Source organism: Mesocricetus auratus, unplaced genomic scaffold, assembly GCF_017639785.1.
Source record: "Mesocricetus auratus isolate SY011 unplaced genomic scaffold, BCM_Maur_2.0 Super-Scaffold_100047, whole genome shotgun sequence".
Lineage (NCBI taxonomy): Eukaryota > Metazoa > Chordata > Mammalia > Rodentia > Cricetidae > Mesocricetus > Mesocricetus auratus.
The window spans coordinates 1,171,009-1,198,308 of record NW_024429224.1 but is presented as its reverse complement, the minus strand read 5'-3'; the positions used below and the strand labels follow the sequence as shown (position 1 = coordinate 1,198,308).

The following is a 27,300-nucleotide window of genomic DNA, read 5'->3' as shown; positions in this document are numbered from 1 at the left end:
TTATGTTGAGGTCTTTGATCCATTTGGACTTAAGTTTTGAGCATGTTGATAGACATGGATCGATCCACATTCTTCTACATGCCAGCCTCCAGTTATGCCAGCACCATTTGTTGAAGATGCTTTCTTTATTCCATTGTATATTTTTAGCTTCTTTGTCAAAGATCAGATGTTCATACGTGTGTGGGTTAATATCAGGGTTTTCAATTCTATTCCATTGGTCTACCTGTCTATTTTTGTGCCAAAACCAAGCTGTTTTCAGGACTATAGCTCTATAATATAGAGCTTGAAGTCAGGGATGGTGATGCCTCTGGGTGTTGCCTTGTTGAACAGGGTTGTTTTGGCTATTCTGGGTCTTTTGTTTTTCCATACAAAGTTGATTATTGTTCTTTCAAAGTCTGTGAAGACTTGTGCTGGGATTTTAATGGGGATTGCATTGAATTTGTAGATTGCTTTTGGCAGGATTGCCATTTTTACTACATTGATCCTACCTATCCAAGAGCATGGGAAATCTTCCCATTTTCTGAGGGCTTCTTTAATTTCTTTCTTTTTTGTTTGTTTGTTTGTTTGTTTTTATGAGACAGGGTTTCTCTTGTTTTGGAGGCTGTCGGTCCAGCCCGGCCTCGAACTCACAGAGATCCGCCTGCCTCTGCGGTTCAAAGTTCTTGCGATACAGGTCTTTCACTTGTTTGATTAGCGTTACCCCAAGGTATTTTATGTTGTTTGTGGCAATTGTAAAGGGTGATGTTTCTCTGATTTCTTTCTCAGCCCTTTTATCATCTGTATATAATAGGGCTACTGATTTTCTTGAGTTAGTCTTGTAGCCTGCCACTTTGCTGAAGGTGTTAATCAGCTGTAAGAGTTCCCTGGTAAAGTTCTTTGGGTCATTTATGTAAACTATCATATCATCTGCAAACAGTGAAAGTTTGAACTCTTCCTTCCCAATTTGTATCCCCTTGATCCCCTTTTGTTGTCGTATGGCAATGGCTAGAACTTCAAGTACAATGTTGAAAAGGTATGGAGAGAGTGGACAGCCTTGTCTTGTTCCTGATTTTAGAGGAATTGTGTTGAGTTTCTGTCCATTTAGTTTGATGTTGGCTGTTGGTTTACTGTATATAGCTTTTATTATGTTTAAGTATGTTCCTGTTATCCCAGATCTCTCCAAGACCTTTATCATGAAGGGGTGTTGGATTTTGTCAAAGGCTTTTTCAGCACCTAGTGAGATGATCATGTGATTTTTGTTTTTCAGCTTGTTTATATGGTGGATTACGTTGATGAATTTTTGTATGTTGAACCATCCCTGCATCCCTGGGATAAAACCTACTTGATCGTGATGATTGTTTTGATGTGTTCTTGGATCCGATTTGCCAGTATTTTATTGAGTATTTTTGCATCAATGTTCATGAGGGATATTGGTCTGAAGTTCTCTTTCTTAGTTGTGTCTTTGTGTGGCTTGGGGATCAAGGTTATTGAAGCCTCATAGAAAGAGTTTGGCAAAGACCCTTCTGCTTCTATTGCATGGAATACTTTGAGAAGAATTGGTATAAGCTGTTCTTTGAATTTCTGGTAGAATTCTGCACTGAGGCCATCTGGACCTGGGCTTTTTTTGGTTGGGAGACTTTTGATGACAGCTTCTATTTCCATAGGGGTTATAGGTCTATTTAAATTGCTTATCTGTTCTTGATTTAGTTTTGGCAAATGATAGCTGTCCAGGAAGTCATCCATTTCCTTTAAATTTTCGAATTTTGTGGAGTACAGGTTTTCAAAGTATGACCTGATGATTCTCTGAATTTCCTCAGAGTCCGTTGTTATGTCCCCCTTTTCATTTTTGATTTTGTTAATTTGTGTGTTCACTCTCTGCTGTTTGGTAAGTTTGGACAAAGGTTTGTCTATCTTGTTGATTTTCTCAAAGAACCAACTCTTAGTTACATTGATTCTTTGTATTGTTTTCCTAGTTTCTACTTTATTGATTTCAGCACTCAATTTGATTATTACCGTGGTGTCAAACTCTGGGGGAGTTTGCTTCTTTGTGTTTTAGAGCTTTCAGCTGTACTGTTAATTCTCTAGTATAACTATTCTCCAGTTTCTTCATGTGGGCATTTAGTGCTATGAACTTCCCCCGTAGCACTGATTTCAAAGTGTCCCATGGGTTTGTGTATGTTGTGTCTTCATTCTCATTGAATTCTAGGAAGTCTTTAATTTCTTTTTTATTTCTTCTTTGACCCAGGAATGGTGCAGTTGTGCATTATTCAGTTTCCATGAGTTTGTAAGTTTTCTGCAATTTGTGTTGTTGTTGAATTCTAATTTTAAAGCATGGTGGTCTGATAAGATGCATGGAGTTATTCCAATTTTTTTGAATTTTTGCTGAGGTTGAATATGTTGCCAAGTATGTGGTCGATTTTTGAGAAGGTTCCATGTGGTGGTAAGAAGTAGGTATATTCTTTTTTATGTGGATGAAATGTTCTATTGATGTCTGTTAACCCCAGTTGGGTCATTACTTCTATTAGACCTTTTGCTTCTTCGTTGAGTTTCTGTCTGTTATTCCTGTCTAGTGGTGAGAGTGGTGTGTTAAAATCTCCCACTATAAGTGTGTGGGGCTTTATATGTGATTTAAGTTTTAGTAATGTTTCTTTTACGAATGTGGATGCCTTTGTATTTGGAGCATAGATGTTCAGGATAGACACTTCATCTTGGTGGATTTCGCCTGTGATGAGTATGTAATGACCTCCTTCATCTCTTTTGATTGATTTTATGTTAAAGTCTAATTTGTTAGCTATTAGGATTGCTACTCCTGCTTGTTTCTTGGGTCCATTTGATTGGATTTTTTTCCCAACCTTTAACTCTCAGGTAATGTCTGTCTTTGAGGGTGAGGTGTGTTTCTTGCATGCAGCAGAAGGATGGGTTCTGTCTTCAAATCCATTCTGCTAGCCTGTGTCTCTTTCTGGGCGAGTTAAGGCCATTAATGTTGAGGGATATTAATGACCATTGATTGCTCATTCTTCTTTGATTGACCAAGCTAACTTTTAAAAGAAAGCAGTATGCTGGAGGCTGCTCTCAGTTTCAGGGGTTAGTCCATGTTCGCCATGGTGGGGAGCACGCCATGGCAGCACACAGGTAGGCATGGTGCTGGAGCAGTAGCTGAGAGCTCACACCTGATCCACAAGGATCGGAGCAAGGGTAAGACTGGGCCTGGCATGGGCTTTTGAAATCTCAAAACCAACTCCCAGTGATACACCTCTAACAAGGCCACACCTACTCCAACAAGGCCATGCCTCCTAATCCTTTCCAAACAGTTCCGTAACTGGGGAGGAAATGTTCAAACACATTAGCCTATGGGAGTCACTCTCATTCAAACCACCACACCCAGACCTCCAGGTGTAGACTGCCCACCCTGGCACATGATTTGACCAAGCCAGTGGAATGATGCTGGAGTTGTTTCAGAAGGGAATATCTCTGATTCTCAAGGCCATTTCATTTTTCTTTTAGTAAACATCTTGCATCCATGATGAGCCCAGTGTAGGCCCTGAGGATCTGAGTGCCACCAATATCATCCTGTCCCCGTAGAACTAATTGTTGAAAAACTGATCAAGACAGGTAAAGGAACAGCCACAATGGAGTGTGTAAAGTCAAAAATGTCGTGTCTGTAGTTAGGTGTACAGACATAGAACCAGTCACACACTGAGAGTGTCTGCGGGGATTGTTGTGTCTGTAGTTAGGGTGTACAAACATTTTTATTGCTGTGATTTCCTAAACAATACAATATATCAACTCTACATATAGCATTTGCATTCCATTCATTATTATAAGTGATCTAGAGACTACCTCATATATTTAGAAGGAGATAAGCATGTTCTATGTGAATAGCATGCCAATTTTCACAAGAGACATGAACATCCTTGGATTGAGGTCCCCACAACTGATCCTGGATCACATCTCTGTGAATCCCAAGGAATGAAAGCCCAGTGTTGAAAATGGAGCAAGGAAAGGGCCCTGTGTGCCTGAGGATGCCAGCAGAGTGCTCAAGGACATCTGTCTAAGGATGACTTGGACAAGCTTTTTAAAAGAATGGTGTGACTGGATGGTGGGGAAAAGCCAGAGGTGACGTGATGGGCCGTGTTCTTTGTCTATGATGGGGGATGTGCTGGGAGAGGACATCAGTAGTGACAAGACTGGCAAAAGGTTGTGGAAATTCAGGTGTCTCTGGGTGGTGACAAATGATGGCATCATCTCATGGAACCTGGGAGGCTGGTGTCATCTCAGCCCATGAGGGTCAGTTTCTCTAGTGTCTAATCATCAAGCAAATGGAGACACCCCCAGTCCTGCCAGGCTGGAGGCTCAAGTTTGGGAAAGAAAGTGGCCAACATACCAGTGACTTGCCCAAGTACACATTTTCTCAAAGACAGGACTTACAGTAGACAGGGATGAGCCAGGGTAGCCTCCTTTACCACGGAATGTCCATCAGTCTCCAAGGAAGTCCTAATGGGCTGCACAAATCAACCCTGAGTGCACTGTGCTAAGAGAATACAGCAAATTCCGAATCATCGTGTAGGTCAGGTCCCAAGAAGGGGCTGATGGAGAGGAAGCCGGGGGTTGTGCTTTATAGGTTCAGAGTCTCCATCTGGAAAGAGGAAAGGCTCTGGAGGTGGTGATAGTGATGGCTACACAGCAAAGAATGTCCACAACATCACCACCTCGGGCACTGAAGAGTTAAAAGGGAAGTTTTATGTCATGTAGCTTACCAAATATTACTTTACTTGAGGTGCTGAGGGCTGAAGCCAGGAGCTCGCTCATGCTTGGCAAGCATCCTGTTGCCAAGCTACACACCCAGGCCTTCATTTACCATTTCAAAAACAAACAAGCAAAATCCCCCCTTTTTAAAAACAATTGTCAATTAAATTTCATTTGTCCCTGGGGGGGTGTTGTGTCTGAAGTGAGGAGACAACTTTTGTGAATTGGTTCTCTTCTCCCACAGTTGGGTCCTGGGAATCGAACTCAGGTTGTCAGGCTTGGTGGCAAGCACCTTCACCTGCTGAGCTGCCTCACCAGCCCTAAAATGTTTTCTAAGCAGTTTTCTCAAAGTCAGGTATGCAGAGTACCCAGCCAAAGCACCTGGCATATGCCTTGCCTTTGACTCTGGGCTCTGTCTCTCTCTAGCTGGGTGTGGGTCCCCTGGAAATGTCACCTTGCATCTCTAAACTTGTTTATCCTTGCATGTAGAGCCATAGGGCTGAAGGGAGAATTAATAACACCCACACTTCCAGGCCCTACAAGAGCAAACCTTGTCATTTGTCAATCATCATTGCTCTTCCCATGCCAACATAGCTGGACTGAGGCAGAACCTCCAGACCAAAAAGAAAAAAAAAGAAAGAAAGAAAGAAAAAAAGAAAAAGAAAAGAAAGACTCCTGTTTCAGCACTTATGAGCTGTGTGACCTTGGGCAAACCCTTTAGCGTTCCCAAACCTCTGGAGTGTAAGATTCCATAGGACTATGTACAAAGCCCCAGGGCAGGGCCTGTAGGCCATGGCCTCTAACAGCAGTTGTCATTGTATAAACACAGAGTCATAGATACTCAGGAAGAAAATAGCATGACCACATGACATAGCATCTCTGGCTGTTGTATAATTTGTTTCCACATCATGTTACCGGCAGGAAAAGTTCCTGCTCAGAGCTGGTCAGCAGAGTCCTGAAATTACCCCTCTTCAAGGATGTAATCATGTCTGAGATATACATATACACGGGTTTGTAAAGAGACAGGCTCACATTAGGCCTAAGTAATGTATACTGAGCTGCTGTCTGAGACTGAGCCCCGTGCTGCTGCCTGAGGGCCAGAGATAACCCCAAACCAGCTGCTGCCTGCAAAGAGCTGACTGTGGCCCAGGGAAGACCTGAGAATAATGTCTCAGCAAGCTTAAGATCTGGGGATCTGTGTCCCCCTTGAGCCCCGAAACCTGTATGTCAAGCCACCTTGGACAAGTTGTGTTCCATCCCCAAAGCTCAGTCCTAGAATGCATACATTGAGCCTGGGGCTGTGTCCAGAGCCTGTTTTCTCTGGGGGAGCAGTCTTCAGGGAGCCTGGTACTGGGGAGGCACACATGTACCGCCTTCTGCGCCTTCTCACGTGGCGTTGGTATCTTAGCCAGGATGGGATTGACCCCCACGGCATTTGGGGGTCCCGGAGTCAGAACGCCAAGGAAAAGAAAGGTTTGAGGTTCAGGTAGAACACAGGACACTGAGACCTGGAGAGCAGAGTGAGACCAGAGATGCAGACAGTCGTCCCTGGTGACAGCTGGGTAAGGAGTGCCAATTCCACAGCCACAACAACAGCCGGTCAGCAGGGGACCTGGTGGCAGAAAGCGTGACCCATTCTAGACCCCCTGATCCCCTGAGCAGTTGAGGCCTGACAGTCAGCTGTCTTGGTTCAAGTAGACTGTGGGACGTCCAACAGACGCTGGGCTAGCCCAGTGCCCAAGGTGCAGAGGATCTGCTCTATTCATGCCCCAGTCCCACCCCTGGGAGTCTCTGCTCCTTGTCCCAGCTGACTCTCCTACCTCCCAGACCATGAAGATAGCGTCTGTTTGTCTCCTATCTGGGTCTTCCTCCCACACCACCCTCCACGTGGACACTCCACTTCGTGCTGCCTTTTATCTCAAGCTGGAATTGAATCAAATCCCGCGAAGCCCTGCTCAGATCCCAGGGATCATCGGTGTGTGCACTAGCATAGCATATCCTAGTCAAATTCTCAGTAACCAACCAAAGTCGATTAACACTGGCAGAGAAATTGCAGGTTATCATCCAAGCATGGCTGCCATCCATATGCATGAAGCCCACGGGCCTGACTCCCTTGCAGAATCAGGCTCAGCTGTAAGAGGGACCAGTTTTAGAGACAGTGTTGTCCCTTTCCCCCAGCCACTCCCAGCAGTGTTGGCTCAGGTCTGTGACAACAAAGAAAACCTCCTAGACTGTCCACATGTCACCACCGCTTGTGAAGATTTTGATGGGCTCCTGCCACTTAAGAAGTGGGTCAGGTGTAGACAGTGGGCTTCAGTGAACATGTCACATCTATGTGTAGGAAAAACATATGGTATTGCTAGAGCCAGCCTGAGACGACCAGCTTGTTCTGAAACAGATGTTCTCTGAAGCCCACTGTGACAGGCTCATCATCTCAGCACCTAGTCACCAGCCTTGCAAGGACACAAATGCCTCTGGACCCACAGCAGACGGTCCTCTCTCTGGTGCTCAGCATCTGAAGTTAAACAGTTTGATAGTCTGTGCTGGGGAAGATGTTTCCAAGGTATCGCCTGGGAATGTTCTAGAATAGGTCTGCACACCTGACTTTCATGCAGGGCTCATTGCACACCAGGTCCTGTTGCAGAATGACCCTCTGTGACCATAAATTCCAGAGAGGAGAATGCCAAGGCCTGCTGTTCATTTCTTAGCCCTGCCTCCACTGGTCACCAACAGATGGGGCCACAGAGCCACAGACGTGGATCCGGACCCTGGGTGCCAATCATGGGGCACAGCTTTTCTGATGCAGTAGAGACAGACCTCTCTGGGTGTGTGTGGCTTGTTCCTTGGTAACGCCGTCACTCCAGTCCCTGTCTCTATACAGGGGTGTGACCTTCCTCTCTGTGTGTGCCAGCATGGATGCCTGTGTACGTCAGGACAGCTACCACTATGTGCAGGGTCCTCTCCAAACCCAGATGATCTCAAAACTTTCAACTTGATTTTGTCTGCAAAGACTGTCCTGGTAAGAGCTCAGACAGTCCTAGGGATTGGCCTGAACGTGTTGGAAGGTGGGGCATAGTTCAGCCCACTGGAGTCCTTTAGCCCTTGACTGGTAGTTTCTTCAAGGTTGTCTTGCTAAGAGCATACAAAAAGATACGGTCTCTCTTCAACTGGTTAATGTGACTATGGGTTATTCAGCTTAAATTGCTATGCCTCTAGCTATATCTAACCATACCCCCCTCCCAAGGCTGCAAGGTTATCGTGGTCAGAGAGACTGTAAGAGCCAGAGTGGGTGGATGACTACAGTGTTATGTTCAGTGTTTCCTGGACATAGCAGGGCCGTTGCAGATGTGGACTCAGAGTGGCGGTGGCAGCATGCACAAAACCTACCCTCCACCAAGCCAAGCGACACCCGGCATGGGCGGGGAGGTGGACAGAAAGTTAAGGATCCTTTGGAAACAGATGGTAGAGTCAGGTTTCTTCAGGGATATGGCCGGAGAAGCTACCCAGGCTCCAGTAGATGGCCCTACATCTGGACTCAGGGCTTATAAAAGGACCGCAGGAATGGGAGGAGTAGAGGAGCTGTGGGAGGGGGTAGCGGGAGGGAAAGGGATGGGGGTGGATTCGATCACAATGACATGATATGCATGTGTGAGGTTTCCAAAAGAAGAGAGGAGGAAGGCGAGGAGGGGAAGAGGAAGATGAGGAAGGAAAGTAGAACCCAGGTGCCTGCTCTGAGTGAGCTCTCTCTATGAAGAAGAGAGGAGAACCCAGGTGACTGGCTCTGAATGAGCTCTCTCTATGAAGAAGAGAGAACCCAGGTGCCTGCTCTGAATGAGCTCTCTCTATGAAGAAGAGAGAACCCAGGTGACTGCTCTGAGTGAGCTCTCTCTATGAAGAGAAAACCCAGGTGCCTGCTCTGAATGAGCTCTCTCTATGAAGAAGAGAGAACCCAGGTGACTGCTCTGAGTGAGCTCTCTCTATGAAGAAGAGAGGAGAACCCAGGTGACTGCTCTGAGTGAGCTCTCTCTATGAAGAAGAGAGAACCCAGGTGACTGCTCTGAGTGAGCTCTCTCTATGAAGAAGAGAGGAGAACCCAGGTGACTGCTCTGAGTGAGCTCTCTCTATGAAGAAGAGAGAACCCAGGTGACTGCTCTGAGTGAGCTCTCTCTATGAAGAAGAGAGAACCCAAGTGACTGGCTCTGAGTGAGCTCTCTCTATGAAGAAGAGAGAACCCAGGTGACTGCTCTGAGTGAGCTCTCTCTATGAAGAAGAGAGAACCCAGGTGACTGCTCTGAGTGAGCTCTCTCTATGAAGCTCCAGTTGGCTGCTGACTCATCTCCTCACACACACGGGGATAGCTCTAGTGTCACAGTGCCAGCATAAGCAGGAGAAAAGAGACTGACCGCTCTGGGCCTAACACACTCATGCCAAAGCCAGTGTGAGTGCACACATGTAATCCCAGCACTCAATAGGTGGAGGGCTGTAAATTCAAGATCAGCCTGGGGTATGCAGTAAGGAGATCTGCTTCAAATAAATCAAATGATGGAGGGAGGGAGGATGGGAGGGAGGGAGAAGAGGGAGGGAGCACATCCTAGCTGGCTGGGAGTGTGAGTGGAAATCTGGCTGAGTCCCAGAGTCAGGCAGATCTCCATTCATCATCTGTCCTACTCTGGACGACCATGGGGAAACTGTCGTCCTGACCTCTTAGGCAGTGTCTCACCGGGAAGATGAAGATCCTAGGAAGAAGAAGAAAGACCTCCAGGGCTGTAGTAAAGACCTGTGTGCTGAGGATGCAAGCATGCACCCAGACAGAGCCCAGGCATCCTGACCTTCCCCACTGACCACCCCACTCGGGGCTTTCAAACCACTGCAATGCTCCAGAATCAGGGCCTCGGAATGGGACAGGGTAGGGGCCACCTGCCTCCTAAAGAAGCTCCCCAGAAGCCAGGGTGAGGACAAGGAAGGAGCCAGAGCTAACTGCAGGGTTTTCAGACTTGGCTCACTGTGCTGGTGAAGTTGCCAATAACAACAAGAACCAGCAAGACTCGAGTTCTGTGAAACAAATCGTGTTCAACTTGGAACGCTGGATTCACTGAGACGCAGGAGGGACATCTGCATGGATTTGTCTGGCAGGTGTTGGGCTTAGAAGGTGACTTCTAAAAGCTACGTGGAGCCAAAGAGTGTGGGGAAGAAAATTAAACTTGTTTGGGCAGATTCCCGTGCTCTCTGCTGTGAATAGGCAAAGCACTCTTGAAAAGCGAGAACAAGCGAGCTAGCATCCATACTCATTGATCGGTGGCACCAATACTCAATCTTGCCTGTAAAATGGGCACACTGCTCTCTGCTGTTCCAGAGGGCTGTTCAGGTTGTGCTCGGTCAGGAATGGGCAGTGTGCTCTGAGCCTGGGACAGCAATTATCAGCTTCAGCCGTGGTTCCTCAACGGCTGAACCAGGAAGGTGAGACCCCGGAAGGTGTCCCAGCTTCTCTCTGATGTTCACTTTCCATCAATGCCTTCCTTGATGGCGTTGATGATGGCTCTGGGTCTTCCCGGAACCACCCAAGGATCTGTCTGCATGTTAAAAGCTGTAACTTCTCCGGATGAAAGACACTTTTGCTGTTTTTGTTTTGTGTTAAAAACAGGTGGCATGCACCTCCTGTGAACACCGTGGAGCTCCCTGGACAGGAGCTGCCCCTGTTCCTGGACCACCACTGTCTACACAACCCACCCTCCTGCAGCTGCCACGTGTGTTTGGCAGGGTGGGGGTGGGGAGGTAGGTCCCTAGTGTTACCATGACAACTGAAGAAGAGACAAGCTCTGACTTCAGTGCCTTCCTGTGAGTAGTGAAACTTAATGGTGAAGGCTTTGTCCCCACCCCCCACCTTGGGGAATGAGGTCCACACCATATCACTGTTGGCATGGAAACCCTTGCCTACTCATTGAATCCAGTCCAGTAGATATTAATTCATTTGAATGAGTGGGTGTTAGCAGGAGTTACTGTTTAAGAGCTGTCAAGGAGCCTGGAGAGACAGCTTAGCTAGTGAAGTGCTTGCTGTGCAAATGTGAGGCCATGAGTTCAAGTACTGGTGCTTACAGAAACAGCTGGATGCGCTGACATGTGCCTGTAGTTTCGATGCCAGGGAGGTGGAGATAAGTGGGTCCCTACCTAACTGTCAAGCTCCGTCAGTGAGAGATCTTGTCTCAGAAGAGTGTGGTGGGGCTGGAGAGATGGCTCAGGTTAAGCCCTCTCAGTGGTTAAGCTGGCTGTTCTTCTAGAGGACGTGGTTGGATTCCCAGAGCCCTCGTAGAGGCTCATGACCAGATGCAACTATAGTCCCACGGGATCCCAGTCACCCTCTGCTGGCTTCCACAGGCACTGTGCACACGGTGCACACTGTACACACGGTGCACAGACACACCACACCTGCAAGCAAAACACACACACTCACAAAATATGTGTGCCCCTTCCACGCACAAAGAAAAGAAAAAAGGCAAATTATGGTCTTAGCAAATCTGTCGCTTGAAGAAGTGGGGTGGGGGGAGGAGGGCAGCCTCTAGACCCTGGTCTCTCTGAATCTTCACATCCTTGAGACTTTGAAACTGTCTTGTCTTGAGGACCAGTGACATGCCTGCCATCCTCCTGGATTCTCTGTCCTTGGTATATTCCCTTCAGAACTTTTGAAGCCCCACGGGTTTGGGCCTGTCACCACTTTGAAGATGAGGAAACCGGCGCCCAGAGAGGATAAGTCCCCGGTCGAGGTCTCCGCTCTACCACCTCAACTTAGCCTTGTGCTTGAATTCAGCGTCATCTCTCAAGAGGCTCTAGATCCATCAGGGAGACATCATCTAAAACTGTGCTGTACCACCATAACTAAACATTCAGTGTTTCTGCGAGAAAGACCACAGCACACTGTCTGGATGTCTGCTCAGGGAATTGAGCAGTGACAAGAGAAATTAAATACTTTAATGGATTTTGACAACAACTCTATGTTAGGGGAATTCAAAACTGCATAAAGAAAAAAGTCAGACTATCTCTCTGGACCTGGTGGCTATTATGCATGTCTAATTTATTAGCCGATTAAAAACAAAACAAAAATCAAAAAAGAAAACACCAAATGTTGTCAGGGCCAGAGTTCTTTAAGGAAAAGGAGATTGTAGAATGGAGGAGGCAGTGGGCTCTTCTGGAGAAGGTGGTCTTGAACTGACCTTCCAGCCCTCACTACCAAGTACATACTTGAGGGATATGTGCCCAGTGGGACAAGGCAGCGCATGCCTACAATCCCTGCACTTGGGAGGTTGAGGTAGGAGGATCTAGAGTTTGAGGCCATCTTAAGATCCATCCATCTGTCCATGCGTCCATCCATCTTTCACTCACACATGTATGCATGTGCGAGCACGCGTGCGCGCGCGTGCACACACACACACACGTATCCTATGAGTGACAGCAGCTTCCCACGCACCATGATTCAGCCAGGGTGCCAGCCCCTTGTTTTGTGTTCCCACTGAGCACCTCCACAACTCTGGGAGCCAGACTGTACTGTCCCCCTCCATGTCACCAAAGGGTCACTGAGGCTGAGCAACAACACAGTTTCCTAACAGCCACACAGTTGGTACAAGGTGGATCCAGGATGAAGTTACTCTTATCATGAGTTATTAACTATATTAACCAGATAGTTAATCTCAAGGAAGCCAAACGCTTCCCTGAAATGACATCCAGCAAATGGCATGCACGCAGTGTCTTCCTGCCGTAAGTGTCCAAGAGCGCATTGCTTATGTAGTGCGAAATATAAAGAGACAAGCGGAACACAAATCAATTCGGTTCCAACAGTTTTTCAGGAGAAATGGCCATGTTGTAAACTCAGAAAATGATACATTCTACCAAGAAGTACCATAGGAAATGACTTCTGAGTGCTCCGGAGGGAGGAGAGAGGCTGCGGCTGGTCTCTAAGGAGAGCTGTGAAGGACAAGAAGGATTAGAACCTGACTGAGGGTGAAGGGTACCCAGGGCATCAGCTCCCAGACCTGCGCCTGCGGACATCCCTGGGCATGAGATGTGGGTCTGGAAGACACAGGCTGACACTTAGCACATCGTGGGATTGCTGGTCTGCTGATGTGCAAACACGGGGACAGGATGTCCTTCCTTGCCTGAGAATGGTTTGTCCCTTAAGGGCTCCCTCACGTTAGCGCAGAACTCCTACTGAATGCTCATGGAGGAAGTGGGGTGTGAACGCTGTGAACCCCTTTCACTGGGGGAAGGTGGTTTGGAGTTCAGCACCTGTCTTTTAGGGTTGGGGTAGGTGTGCTGGCACCAGGAGGTTGAGAGAATGTTTCCAGATAATGAACCAGTGAAAAGTTGACTGGAAATCGGTTGAGCCACTCTCTGGCCTGGCAGATTCTTATGAAATCACTGAATGAGGACTCCTGGGATACACAACAGTCAAAAGAGATGGAGGAGCTCTGCAGACAGTGAGCTGGGCTTGGGTGACACTGGCCGACAAAATGAAAGCAGGCTTAGCAAAGAGTGCCATTCACACACGGATGTCCCCATTTCCCCGGCATTTACGCAGCCTGTGCTTTGACACAGAGCTGTGTTTAAACACGACACTGTTTTGTGTTGCAGCCTTGCACTGAGTGTGTAATTAAGAGGATCCCTTCATTAACAGAGCTGCAGAGTGAAAGCCCAAGTTAGCCTTTTCTGCTAATTCTGGAGGTGGTGGAACAGGCTAATACAACCACTGATTACAATTGTCACATAGTCTCTCGCTGAAGCCACTGGGAAATTTTCATTTCCCAGCATACATGCAGGATCTTGCAGTGAGTGAGAGAGAAAAATGGATAAGAAAGGTTCATTCTGACAACCAGAAGTAAAGGTGTGTAGGAGTTAGGAGTATGGGATATGACATAGAGCTCCAATTCCAGCCTCATCACTGAGGCCGCTAGTCCACCCTCCCTACGCTTCAGGGTCACCAAATGTAAACTCAGATTAGCACTATGTCTAGTTAATTAGAGTGTTGTGAGAACTCTCAAATATGACTATACTCACTGCAAGATATGTGCACAGTACGGCTTTGTGGGGACGATAAGTTTACTCATAGATTAATCAACTACAGAGCCTGCCCTTCTGGGATTTTTCAGTAGGAAAATTGGCATTCCATGGACAGTTAAAAAAATTAAGCACTGAAGCTTAATAAGTTCTTTGAAGAACAGAATCAAGTATATTATGTCCTTTGCATCCTGAAGGTCAAAGGATAAGTTCTCGGTGAAGTTCATGATAATGGTGATGAAGAAGACGATGATGGCAATGATAACGCCTGTAGTGGTGATGGAGATGATCACGAAGATGATGGCGGTGGCAGAAGTGGTTGTGATGACTGTGACGATGACTGTGATGGCGATGACAGTGACGACGGTGATGTGGATGGTCACGGCCGTGACGGCGATGACTGTGACGGCGATGACTGTGACGATGGTGATGTGGATGGTCACGGCTGTGACGGTGATGACTGTGACGGTGATGGTGAAGATGACGTAACCATGGTAATAGATGGTGCTGATGCTAATGGAGATGGCAGTGTTGGTAGTGATCAGGCATAGTGGTGCACGCCTTTAATCCCAGTGCTTGGGAGGAGAAGGCAGGCGAGTGTCTGAGTTTGAGTCCAGCCTGACTGACAGTGAGTTGTTCCAAGACAGCCAGGGCTACACAGAAAGCCCTGTCTCAAAAATGAAACAACAAATAATATGATGGTGTACAAAGTCAGGAAGATTATGACAAAGGAATGATGAGTTTTTTTCCTCAGAAAGTTGTATAAAGAGATATAGAAAAGATGGAACACCTGAGTGATTAGCACACATTTGCCAAGAGAGGGAGTAGATGGGGAAGAGGCCAGAGGGGAGCAGATGACATGAGGCTCCAACATTGCACTTGGGTGCCTGGCATAGCATGCCTCAGGACAGGACACTGTTCAAGGCAAACTTGGACTTTGAAGAACTTTTCTCTGGAACAGAGAAAAACGAAGGCTGGCCAAAGAGTCACCTTCCCTCCTGGCCAGAGTGCCCAGAGTTCATTTGGAATTCCAGCCATCGGGGCATTCCAGCTCAATGCAATGTGTTTTTCTCACCTTTGTTCATTTAAAGACTCTGAGCCAGGGGGCCAGGAGGACGGGGCCTGGCCTCAGCCTCTCACAGGATGTCTCCCCTCAAGTGAAGACTTGACCTCTACTTCCCTGAGTTATTTTAGAAAGAAAATGAGGCATATCATTGCTGGTGCCCTCTAACTCCTGTGTTTAACTATCTCAGGTACAGGGCAGGGTGGAGGGCAACACCTCCATCAGCACAGGGTTTCATGATAGCGGTAACCCTGAGCCAAGACTGAAGTGTCAGGTAAGGGGTCATTAGTTGTCCACTGAGGCACCATGGAGCACACTCTAAGCTAGAATGGGAAGACGGGTCTCACTGGCCGAGGCAGCCTGTAATGAGACTCTCCCAGCGGCTGGAGCAGTGGGAGAGAATGCTGTGTCTAGTTACGTGGGGTAGGGATGGAACAGCAGCCCAGATTCCCCACGTAGAGCCTCTGCGTCTTCGTGGTCGGCTGGTGACTAGATGGTAAGCCCTCTGAGGTGAAGAGCTCCCGGTGACTGGGACAGAAGTAGCTGACAGCATCAGGCACTGAGCTAAGCATCAGGCACTGAGCTAAGCTCACACTGCACTCTCTCCACTTACTGTTACTTATGCCAGGCCTACGGGTCAGGAAACATTACTATTCTGTCTTAGTAAAGCTCTGAGAGTATGCGACGTGCCTAAGGTCATGTGGCTTCAAGCAGCAGAGAGATGATCCAACTGTTCCTTAATTTACCAGTCTCCTGTACCCTGGACCACCCAGATCACTAAGCCCGTGTCCCACCAGAGAGGAGTCACAGTAGCACGGCTTCCTAAGCTGTGTGCACACAACATTCCATCTATGGACTGCACCACAACATAGCAAAAGGGACAACAGGGAAGGCATTGACATGGAGTGTGGCCTGCCAACAAAGAAGCTTATTGGGAGGCCTGCGGAAAATGAGCTGTCAGGTCCTTCATCTGGAAAACGAAAACGAGAGGGCTGGGCCCAGTGACCCTTAAAGGACTCTCCAGCTCTGAAAAGACTCGCCGTCAGGTCTGGGGAAGCGGCCATGACACTATGTCCTCACATTTGTGCTTCTGCGGATTCATTGTCTGGCCAAGCGAGCAAACACTCACACAGCCAGCCCAGGTCATGGCTCCAGGAACAACCCACAGCAGGGACAGAGATGGGCTGCTGCTGCCTCAGGCTTTCTTGATACTTTGTATTCCACAAACACTCTGTGTGGTGAGTTACAAGAGCCCAGGACTGCCAACTAACAAACTGATTTGTTTGGCAAGCAAAATTGGGCAACTGCATCCAGATAACCAATTGACCTACCCAGAAGTTGCCTCATTAGTTCATCTTGGTGCCTCATAGCAGGTTGTATTTAGCTCTTAAGCAACATCCCCATTTCATGCCCATCCTCATCCGTTCTCCCCACTTAAGCCTCTCTTACAGCATAGAAATAGAGATTCCCTCCATAAGGAGTTGAAATGAGTAGAGCTGAGAAAATGAAGGGAAAGAGCCCAGTTTTGAACTGAAACAGTTCTGGGCTCAAATTGAATAGTTGAGTGAAGTTGACAAAGTGGCCGGCTTTTCTAGACACATCTCACCCATATCTAAAATATCACGTTTTCTCTCATATGTGAAATCTAGATTTACATGCATGTGTATATGTTATGCATATACACATATGTAGATATATATGCATATTTTTCTATCCTGGCTCTACCATGCATTGGTTTGTCTTCCTGTGTCTTGGTTCCCCTTTCTGTAAAATAGGAAAAAAAACATTCACTTTGTCATGGGTCTGTACCAGGCTTTTTGGATTCTTGCTGTTGTTTTTTAGCTTGGGGTTTTTGTTAGGCTCCAAACAATGCAAGCTGGGGTGCCTCTGATTCTCTTGCCTTCTTCTTCTCCTTCTCCTTCTCCTTCTCCTTCTCCTTCTCCTTCTCCTTCTCCTTCTCCTTCTCCTTCTCCTTCTTCTTCTTCTTCTTCTCCTCCTCCTCCTCCTCCTCCTCCTCCTCCTCCTTCTTCTTCTTCTTGGTTTTTCAAGACAGGATTTCTCTGTATTGCTTTGGAGGTTGACCTGGAACACGCTCTGTAGACCAGGCTGGCCTCGAACTCACAGAGATCCGCCTGCCTCTGCCTTCCCAGTGCTGGGCTTCTCTTGCCTTCTTGTGGGACTATTTCCTCCTGCTGGGTTGCCTCATCCAGCCTCAATATGAGGGTGTATGCCTAGTCTTACTGCACCTTGTTATGCTGTGTTCCATTGGTGTCACTTGGAGGCTGCTCTTTTCTGAAGGGGAACAGGGGCGGGGGTTGGAAGGAGAGGAGGCTGCAGTTAGGATATGTGAGGAGGTATTGTATGAGGGAAGAACAGTAAATAAACCAACATCCACTTTGTGAGATCTTTATGGAGAGCACATACTAAAATCTTCTGACAGTAATGGCGTCACCTGTGTGCTTGTTCTGGCGAGGCTGCACCCTGCCTCAGAAGAAAGTGAGGTGAAGTGGGAGTGGCCAGGGTTTGAGGAGGGAAGGGGAACAGGTAGGACCATCCTCAGTCTGAGTCTGGCTGGTAAATGGGCTTGACTGTGTCGAGCAGAGCCTTCTCTGAAAGTCCTTCCTTCATGTCCTGGAACGTGTGCCTGTTCTGTCTGCCTCTCCATAGTCTGAACGGACGCCTTCAAATTGTATCATATAACCCATCAAGCAAATGGGGCTCTCTGTGTCACGGCAGAGATTTATCAAGTGACAGAGCTGGGCTTTCTGGTAGTTACATTTATTTTTAGCAACTTCATCCTGAGATGCTTTAAATTAGGACTGCAGCTAATTTAAAGCACTGCATGGTGCGTGGTTAGCGTTTCTTCATGAGCAACTGTGTGCTATGTGCGTATCTGAAATCTATGATGGAGGGGCCATGCCAAACAGCAGGGAAAGAGGCCTGCTTGTATCCGTCTGTCCTGTAGAACCCCCACGCCCCAGAGCATCCTGTCTGGACACAGCTTTGCCAACAGCATGTGACCTGGCTGTTCTCTGCCTCCTCACCCTCTTTCCAACAGTGGCTGCCATTTCTGCCCAACGAGCCCCCTGCAATGGCTCTTCTGGCTCCTTGCTTACCCAGTGGTCCTGGTATAGATAGACCTTATCTTCTGCTGTCTAAATACTGAGTCTCAGATGCTACCCTGAATCTGAACCTCCCAGATTATTGGTTCAGCCCATGCAAAGCTTCTACAGCTAGGCTAGCATCCATGAGTGCAGTTCTGGCAAGTTCTCAGGAGACACCAATGCAGCAAGGACAAAGAATCCACTTTCAAGATGGTTGATGAACCATGGTGTCCAACTCATGTCCTAAGAGGGCTTCACACTGATCAGAAAGGCTTCAGATGTGGTCCAACACAAGGGTTTCATGCAGTCCAGAACAGTGATGGGTGCAGCCCAACACAAAATCATAAACTTAAAACCTCACAAGATTATTTTTCATCTTTCTGATAAATCTATTATGTGAGTCTCAAGAATTAATTTTGTAGATGCAACATCAACATCATGTCACAAGAATCACAAAGTTACAAATATTAAACATATATATACATGCACACACACACATACACGCGTGTGTGTGTGACACGTGTGTGTGTGTGTGTGTGTGTGTGTGTGTGTGTGTGTACTCAAAACCTGTGGGTCATGAGTTGAACAACCTAGATTTGACATATACCCTAAGACAATTCTTCCTTATCCAACGTGGCCCAGAAAATCCAAAAGGTCTGACTCCCTTGAATTCTAGACTATTCCAGGAGTTTTCTAATGTCTTTCTCTATAAGTGATTTGAGCTGTTAGCTGATATCCTTTGCTGGCCAGTTCCTATTATGCCTCCCATTGCATCAAAAATCTCCCACGTTCTCCCTCACTACTAATCCAAGCAGACTTTTCTGGAAGTCGGATCAGGACCAAAACCCACGTGGCCCTCTGGATATGACACTAACCACTGTGATTCATGTACAGGCCTCACCCTGTTCCCACTCAGTCACATGCCTCTGGGCAGCAGGAACTCTGTCCATCCCGCCGGTGTGTCCGAGGCCTCTGGGGAAGTGTCAGGAGTGGGAAATGGCTGAAGGCATTCTTAACAAGAGATGGAAGTTGCTCCTCTAGAGAGAATCCAAGCAACTCCGTGAAACTAAGATTTGATCTTGCCGTATCTGCCTCTCCGCTTTTGTTAATCTCCAGGACTATATATAGCTTACAGAGAAGAAGAAAAGTCTGACTTGATTGAAATCGAGTAAGTGTAAGAACTTTATAGTGAGCTCAGCTTAGACATGGGGAAGTATCCCTAGGGTCAATGCTGATCCCTCAAATGATGGAGTGAACTTGGGCAAGTGTCACCTGGTCACCCTGTGAAGGGGCAGTGGTTTCCACCTACCTCAGAGAGCAGTTAGTGGAAACAATGAGATTACCAAGGTAAATTTGTTAGCGCAATTTTTGACATGTAGAAGGTCTCCAATAATCAGTGGAGATTTTCTAGCAGTGAGGTTTCCAGACAAAAAAGAGAAGTGTGGTTTTCTGAGTTTTAATGAAAATGAATTCCACTTTGTTTGAAAAATGATAATAGATAAAGCATTCCGGGATTCTTTCCTCTGTTTTAATGAGTCAAGGATATACCAAATTCATTTTTTTTCCAGAAACAATCCCAACAGACTAGTAAACTTGATTTATGTTTTCTTTACCAGTCACTTTTATTCCAAAAGCCTGACATTTCCATTAAAATGCTATTAAGTAAAAACGGAATTTTACAGTATTTGTGATGGCTTGGGTCTCAGTGTGATAATTGCAGTTATCTCCAGCAAAGATGCCATTCCTCAGGTTTTATTTCCTCCTATACATCAGCTCCATCTTTAGTACTTCCCAGGTGAAGAGACCCACTTCCCTGGGAAGCTGTGGTTCCCAGGTCTGGGAGGGGAAAGCAGAGTCTGGGAGGGGCCGCCCACAGCTGCAGAATGCCATGCAGGAGAGGTGAAATGTGCGTGCTGGGCAGTGCTAGACAGAGGCGCCTCCCGAAGGGGACTCCTCCTCCTCCAGGAAGACCTGACTAGTCTGAGCATACGGCATGGAGGTGATGAGAGTCCATCGTCATGTGGTTCAAACTATGGCTGCCGCCCAGACCATGTGCTCTTTCAAACAGCCTGCTACTGCAGAGGTCCAATCCTGTCCAGCTGGGTTAAAATGTCTTCTCTGAAATGCCATTGTTGTGAAATGTTCTGGAACTAGGTGGCAGCAATGATGATAACACGTCATGAGAGAACTAAATACCACTAACTGGTACACCTCAGAATGGTTTCAATGGTGACTTTTATGTATGTTTCACACAAGAGCAACAACAACAACAACAAAAGTCTTCCTAGATAATTTCCAAAACCTCTTGCAGCTAAAACACTGTGTTTGGAGAGTAGGCACCTCACCCAAAGAGACTGAGCACTGGGTTCTGCTTAGGCAGATAGAAGTCATGCAGCCATTAAATCTCTGACTGAGGGGGAATGTTAACTTCATTACTGTTGAGGGTTAGTACAGACTGTGTGTATGTGCGTGAGAAGCACACTGGATGAACACAGAATTTAAACATGTGTCCTGTCATCCTAACTCTGAGTACAGACATCTAAATATTCTTAGCGCCTACATTCAAGGTGTGGGACTAGGAACCATTTTGATTCCCTTATACTTCTCTCAAAGGTCTACAAAGAACTCAAATAACTTTTATAATCTGATACGTAAAGCTCCCAGCTAAAGATACGGCTCAGTTGGTGGAGTGCCTGCCTCCTGAGTTTGGTCCCCAGCACCACGTAAAACTGGATGTGGTGGTGCACACCTGTAATCCCAGCATTGGAGAAGTGGAGGCAGAGGGTCAGACGTTCAAGGTCACCCTTGGGTTGGGCTCTTAAAAAACAAAAGGAAACAAATTAATGGCAGTCAATATTTTTTTAAATCTTTCTGAAAATTAAACAATAGCGTTCAGGATTTAGTGCCCCCCTGTGTCCACGATGTGCTTTAGAATAAGGGAATAGAAAGACAGGAAGAGCGCTAGAGAACTGGTCTGGAGAACTGATTTATTTATAGTCCTGGTTTATTCAGAGATGTGCTGCCACGCTCAGCCTGTCTCCCGGTGTGGAAGCCGGCTGTAGTCCCAGGCTCCTCACAACGGTGCGTGGAGAGCAGATGAGCAGGCACCCTCGAGGCGGGTTTCTTAACAGAGTGGTCCCTGAGCTGACTCCATCCCTCCGTGCAGGACTGCACACCTCCGCCTTCCCCTTAACTGAAATCTCCTGAGTGCTCGTAACCTCGGCCACTGCCACTCATTCGGTAGTTTAGGAGCTAGTTCCTGGGAAGAGAGTCAGTTTACCTGCCACCCCCAGTGGGGAAAATACTTCATTTCATGTGAAAAATAACCACCTGACCTTGATTTGCTGTCTGAAGTCCAAGGTGATGGTGACAAGGCCGTTTCTGCCCAAGGGAAGTTGCACATCCTAGGGAACCCTGAGGAATCGGGTCTGCACATGCAGATGCAGACCCTCTGCCACTAAACACGGAAGAGGTTTGCCAGAGTTAGGATCTGCTTGCAAGAAGGCGTGACCAGGCTCCTTGGACTGATACGAGGAAGGGACCACTTGGGCAGAGTTTTCCAACACAACGTGTGTCTCCCAAGCTTCTTTCCCAGTCCCAGGGGCTTATGCGATGCAGAGCATCATGGCTTTGAGACTCTTCTTGACAGTTTATGTCTTTGTCAAAAGCAAACTTTCCCGATGTGTCGTAGTTGGTGTTGTCTTGCTGTAAAAAGACACCATTACGACAGCAGCATTTATAAAGGAAAGCATCTAACGGGCTGGCTTGCAGGTCAGAGGTTTAGTCTACTATCATCATGGGGAAGCCTGGGGGCAGACACGGGGCTGGAGAAGGAGCTGGGAGTGCTACCTCCACATCAGCAGGCAGCAGGAAGAGAGAGCAACACTGGGGCTGGCTTGGGCTTCTGAACCCTCAAAGCCCACCCCACGTGACACACTTCTGCCAACAAGGCCACAGTTCCCAATAGTGCCACTCCCTATGGATCCATGTGGGACATGTACAGGGACACCAAAGTGGCCTGGCGTGGGGACTACCTGGAGGCCGGAGTGTTGACACAAGGCCATTAAGGAAAAGAATCACACGTAGCCTGTCTTAAGGTTTTGGCTTAGATGGGACTTACTGACCATGCACAGTGTGTTCAATATTTGGTCTTAGGAACAGCAACAGCAGGTGGCGGGTGCTTTTCCGGGGTCCTGGTTTTGGGTGGGACAGGAGGTGGGAAAGGGTGGAGCTTGAAAAAGAGAGAAGCACTGAGTGAGGAAGGGAGTTGGGAACTCGGGGGCATGACTCTTGGGCCCTGGGTCAGACCAATGGACAGCAAGGGTGAGGGTGAGTCACAGCCTGGAAGAGAATGGTGTGCCCAGCCCGTAAGGAGCGAGAAACAAGGGGTCTGGGAAGAAAGCGCAAATGCCAGGGTGAGGCACTTGTAGAGAGGCCAGCATCTTAGACAAGGTTAGAGGGGAAGCAGCCCATCAGGTATGCTGGCTGCCACGGTGCTAAGCATGGTGGCACATGCCCACAATCCCAGCACCTGGGAGAAAGCAACAGGAGAACTGCAAGTTCTAGGGCAGCCTGTGCTACATGGGAAGGTTAGGACCAGCCAGGGATACACAGTGAGACCTTGTCTCAAAACTAAATTTTTTTTAAATATGAAAGGTGCCAGGATGAAGAATGGGAAGGGCAAACTCAGAAACGTGGTGTGATGGTTTGAGTGGAAACGGCCCCCATAAGCCCATAGGGAGTGGCACTGTTAGTGGCACGGTGTGGCCTTGTTGGAGGAAGTGTGTCACTGGGGGTCCAGTGTCACCGGCTCTTCTGCTGCCTGCAGACCGGGGTGGAGCTCTCTCAGCTCCTCTCCAGCACCATGTCTGCCTGCATGCCCCCACGCTTCCCGCCACAGAGACAGCAGCCTAAACCTCTGACCTGTAAGCCAGTCCCAATTAAATGTTTCTGTTGCTGTGGTCTTGGTGCTATGGTCCAAGCAGGGCAGACGGGAGAGCGCTGGCCTGTGGGAGCTGATTTGGGGACTGTGGTGACATTGACTATGGAGACAGAGGAAGAACTGGCATTTATTCTGATTTTCCCCACCTGGGTAACTGGCAGTGACACACCAAGGAGATGGGACAGACTTTGGGTGGAGAAAGGGCTGTGTCACGCTGGAAGAGAGGAGGGACAGAGATCACCTCCAGCTACAGGTGGATAGGTAAAAGTCTGTGGCTACTCATTTTCTTTCCTATCAGAATAAAACACACAGGGTAAGGGGTCACAAAACTTGTCATTTTCTGCATGAGCTCTGAATAAACAGTTAAGGCAGGAGATGGTCTGTGTTCCTCGAACTAGGGAATGGGAGTGTCTCCCCAAGTTGGTCACTAAACCGCACCTGTGGCTTCTCGCCAACAGTTAGTGAGATTTTTCCATTTCTTAATTATTCAATTACTACCTATAAGACTGAGTCTGGTGCCGGGCGTTGGTGGTGCACGCCTTTAATCCCAGCACTCGGGAGGCAGAGGCAGGTGGATCTCTGTGAGTTCGAGGCCAGCCTGGTCTACAGATCGAGTTCCAGGACAGCCTCCAAAACAATACAGAGAAACCCTGTCTCGAAAAACCAAAAAAAAAAAAAAAAAAAAAAAAAAAGACTGAGTCTGGAATCGAACCCAGACTGCTCACAATGGAGTATTCCTTTGAGCCGTGTGTAGAGCGAGGCCGGACTGGCAGGGTAGAGGAAGCCTATGTTTCCAGTCCTAGCTCTGCCCCGGGCTCAGGCATTGGAGCTGTGTGAGCCTCCACAGGTCCCTTCCCGGAGGCCAGTCGTCTAGTCTACAAAATAGAGAGATTATAACGCCAATCCCCTGGGGCTACTGCACATCTCAAGGGAAGGAAGGCGTCGGAGGAAGGCAGTGCGTCATGAGTGCCTTTGCATTTCAGGTCTCAGCATCCTGAGAACCCTTTCCCCGGGAAGGAAGATCCGGGCTGTGAGCTGACCGGTGATCCCGACTCCAACCCTGAAGCCCACCTGCCCTCCATTTGCCTCAAGCAGGTGTTCCCCAAGTATGCCAAGCAGTTCAACTACCTGCGCCTGGTAGACAGGATGGCCAATTTGTTTATCCGATTCCTGGGAATCAAGGGGACAATGAAGTTGGGACCAACTGGCTTTCGGACCTTCATAAGGTTAGTGAGACCAGCTTCCTCCCACCTGAACTTTGGAGAGGGCAGAGTCCAGTCACTCATCTGATGGCCACATGACCCTTGAATGATCTTTGAGACCACAGTGTTGAGTTGGTACCCTGTTTGAATCTATCGTCCCCTCAGGTTGACACTGATCCTGACATATTGTAGACTCTTGTCAAATGAGTTACTGAATGTTCTGACCATGACGTTTAAATCTTAGGTTCATCGTTAAAACAAGCAATTGTGGGGCTGAGGAAGATAATTCAATAGGTAATGATCTTGATGCATAAGCATGAGGACCTGAGTTCAGATCCCCAGAACCCACTTAAAAGCCAGGCGTGGCAATAGTAATTCCAGCACCAGGGACGGGGAGCAGGACAAGATAAGAGTGTGCTAGCAAACCATTATAACAAAAGTACAGAGCTCTAGGTTCAGTGAAGAATCTGTCTCAAAACAGAAGGTGGAGTAGAGTAAAGGAAGACCCTCAAAATCAACCTCCAGTCTCCATTTACACGTGCAAAGGTGTGTGCACCCATCCTGACACACGCGTGCACACGCACGCACACGCACACACACACACACACACACGAGCGCGCACACACACACACGCAAAAGAATTGTAAACTACCATGTTAGTCGTTTTTATTGTTGTTGTTATGACACAATGTCTGAAGCTGGATAACTTTATAACTCACAGTAGTTTAAGTTAGCAGTTTAGATTATCCTCGTTAGTTAGAGTCTAATGGCAGATGACATTACAGGAGAGACATGTGCAGGAGAAAGATCATGTCCAGAGATGATGCCAGAGAACAAACAGGATTTGGGCTCATTCTTATAACAACCCAGGGTCCCTCCAGAGCTAGTACCACCAAGGGCACATGCCCAATGCCCAAAAGCCCTTCGACAAGCTTTGCCTCCTAAAGACGCTACCACTCCAGTAACACCATACCCAGGGGCATGCTTCCAACAACAGCAATCCTTGGGATGTCCTAGTTAGGGTTTTCAACTTGGCACAAACCAAAGTCCTTTGAGAGGAAAATTCAAATCAGATAGCCTGTAGGCATGTCTGTGAGGGTTGTCTCGATTATTAACCTGCGCAGGAGGGCCCAACACACTGTAGGGACACCATCTCTGAGAAGGAATCTTCCAGCAAGCCAGCAAGCAGCATTCCTCCATGCTTTCTGCTTCAAGCACCTCCTTGAGTTCTTGCCCTGACTTCCCTCAATGACGGACTGTGTAAGCTGCTTCTGGTTCGAGCATTTCATAGCAACAGAACAAAGCTGTGTTCTAACTGCAGCAGGCACCTTGAACCAGGTCCTTCAATGTTTAGTAGGGATTGCTCATGGGAGCCCAACCAGCCTTGTGTTTCTTAGCATGCATTTTCCCAGTAGGACCAACCTGGCTGAGGCTGAAGCAAAGAAATTTTGCTATAGCTACAAGCAAGCAGTTGCCTCTTGCTGTTCATCTTTGATGGTTCATTCATTTGCCTCCTTCCTTTGGAATACTTTGGGGGCAACATAGGTGAGCTCACCAGCCATGAACCCAGGGCAAGCGACTATCCTTGGACCTGAGGCTCTCTAGCCTATAGATTGGAATGAAGCCCCATAGGCCAGTGTCTGTGTGTGCATGTGTGGATGCCTCTGTGTGTGTGTGTGTGTGTGTGTGTGTGTTGTGTATAGAATTAATGAGGACCACAGGGAAACATCTAGTATATGGCAAGTGATCAATAATTGGTTAAAGAATGTCATGAAAATTTACATAAAGTTCTATAAATTCACTCACAGAGGAGGGAGGGAAGGGAGAGAGAAAGGGAGAGAGGGGAGGAGAGAGAGAGAGAGAGAGAGAGAGAGAGAGAGAGAGAGAGAGAGAGAGAGAGAGAGAGAGAGGAGAGGAGAGAGAGAGAGACAGAGGACAGAGAAAGAGAGAGCCAGGACCTAGCACATGGTTTAGTACAAACCTGACAGCCATGCCAAACAAATTACCCTAGATCTCTTCAACAAATGTGATCTGGTTCCAACAGAGAATTGCTCATTTGCAGTTCTCTGTGACGTTACCACCTCAAAAAGAAAAGTCTCTGACAGCCCTTGGCATTACTGTCACCTTTGTTGTTGGTTTAGCATCCTTACCCTGCCTCTCAAAGCCACACTCCTCAGATAACTGGACGCCATGAGTTGGAAGCCATGTTTTGCCAAAGGTTTCTCCAGATAGTTCATGGCAACTGCCACCAGTTTCTAGTCTTGGTAAGATGTTAAAGCCAAGTCTTGGTGGCCACTGTTGCCTCTTGAGCAAACCTGGGGTCCTAGCTGAGGGATGGCTTGAAAAGGGCACTGTGTTAGTTTCAGGGGTGGGAGTTGGGAGTAGGAAGAACATAGGCATTAGAGTCTAATAGGTCTGGCTCTGGGACCAAGCATATTGCTCACTGGCTGTGTGGCTTTGACAAGGTGTCCTTTAGACTCTAAGTTCCAGCTCCCTCAGTGAGTAGCAGCCCTGCCTTGCATGGTATTATGAGTCAAGTATAATGTATCATAAGGTACCTGGCCCAAGGCCTGGATCAAGGGAGTTGCTTGCCAGGTGAGGGCTTTTGACCCTTGTCAGGATTGCATTTGATACTCAATAATAGGATAGTGTCTTCAAGTGTCTTAGGTCGTGAAAGCCACCAGGGGGCTCCAGAACTGGCCAGCACCTCTACAATGTCATCTACGTCCCACCTCCTTTCTGCTGACCCACACTAAGCACGTCCTGACGGTTTCAAGGTTGCCCTATGGTCACAGGGTGGCTGCTCAAAATCTAGCCACCATGGTTAAGTACTCAACTGGAAGGAGGTCCTCATGGGCCTCGACCACCAGATGAATTAGACCTCTTAGAAGCTGCCCTGGATGCTATATGCAATGATTTCTCCCTCCATTTTGTTGGTTACTTCTAGTTACATGGGAAGCTGGGAAACCAACTTTATATTGTATCTATTCATTAATGTATTTAGTGTGTGTGAGAACAGGTGAACACATGTCATAGCATGCCTATGGGGGTCAGAGCACAGCTTTCAGGAACCAGTTTTTTTTCCTTACACCACATGGATCCCAGACAATGAACTCAAGTTATTGGTGAGGCTGGGTGGCAAGTGTCTTTATCCACTGAATCATCCTGCTGGCCCCTGGAGGTCTTTTGTGTGCTTTTGTTTGTTTAAAGATTTATTTATTA

At 47.5% G+C, this 27,300-nt stretch overlaps 1 protein-coding gene across 5 annotated transcripts in view; it reads left to right on the top strand.

Moving 5' to 3' along the window:
* Ttll11 (tubulin tyrosine ligase like 11) overlaps window positions 1-27,300 on the top strand; it is a 244,964-nt gene that overhangs the window by 174,641 nt on the left and 43,023 nt on the right. For all 5 annotated transcript variants that reach the window (XR_005873187.1, XM_040735695.1, XM_021234061.2 and 2 more), the window contains one exon: window positions 23,860-24,102. Coding sequence is in view for 4 of the 5 variants with exons in the window: in XM_040735695.1 (XP_040591629.1) it covers window positions 23,860-24,102 (243 nt within the window). In the remaining variant the exon portion in view is untranslated. The remainder of the gene's footprint in view (window positions 1-23,859; window positions 24,103-27,300) is intronic.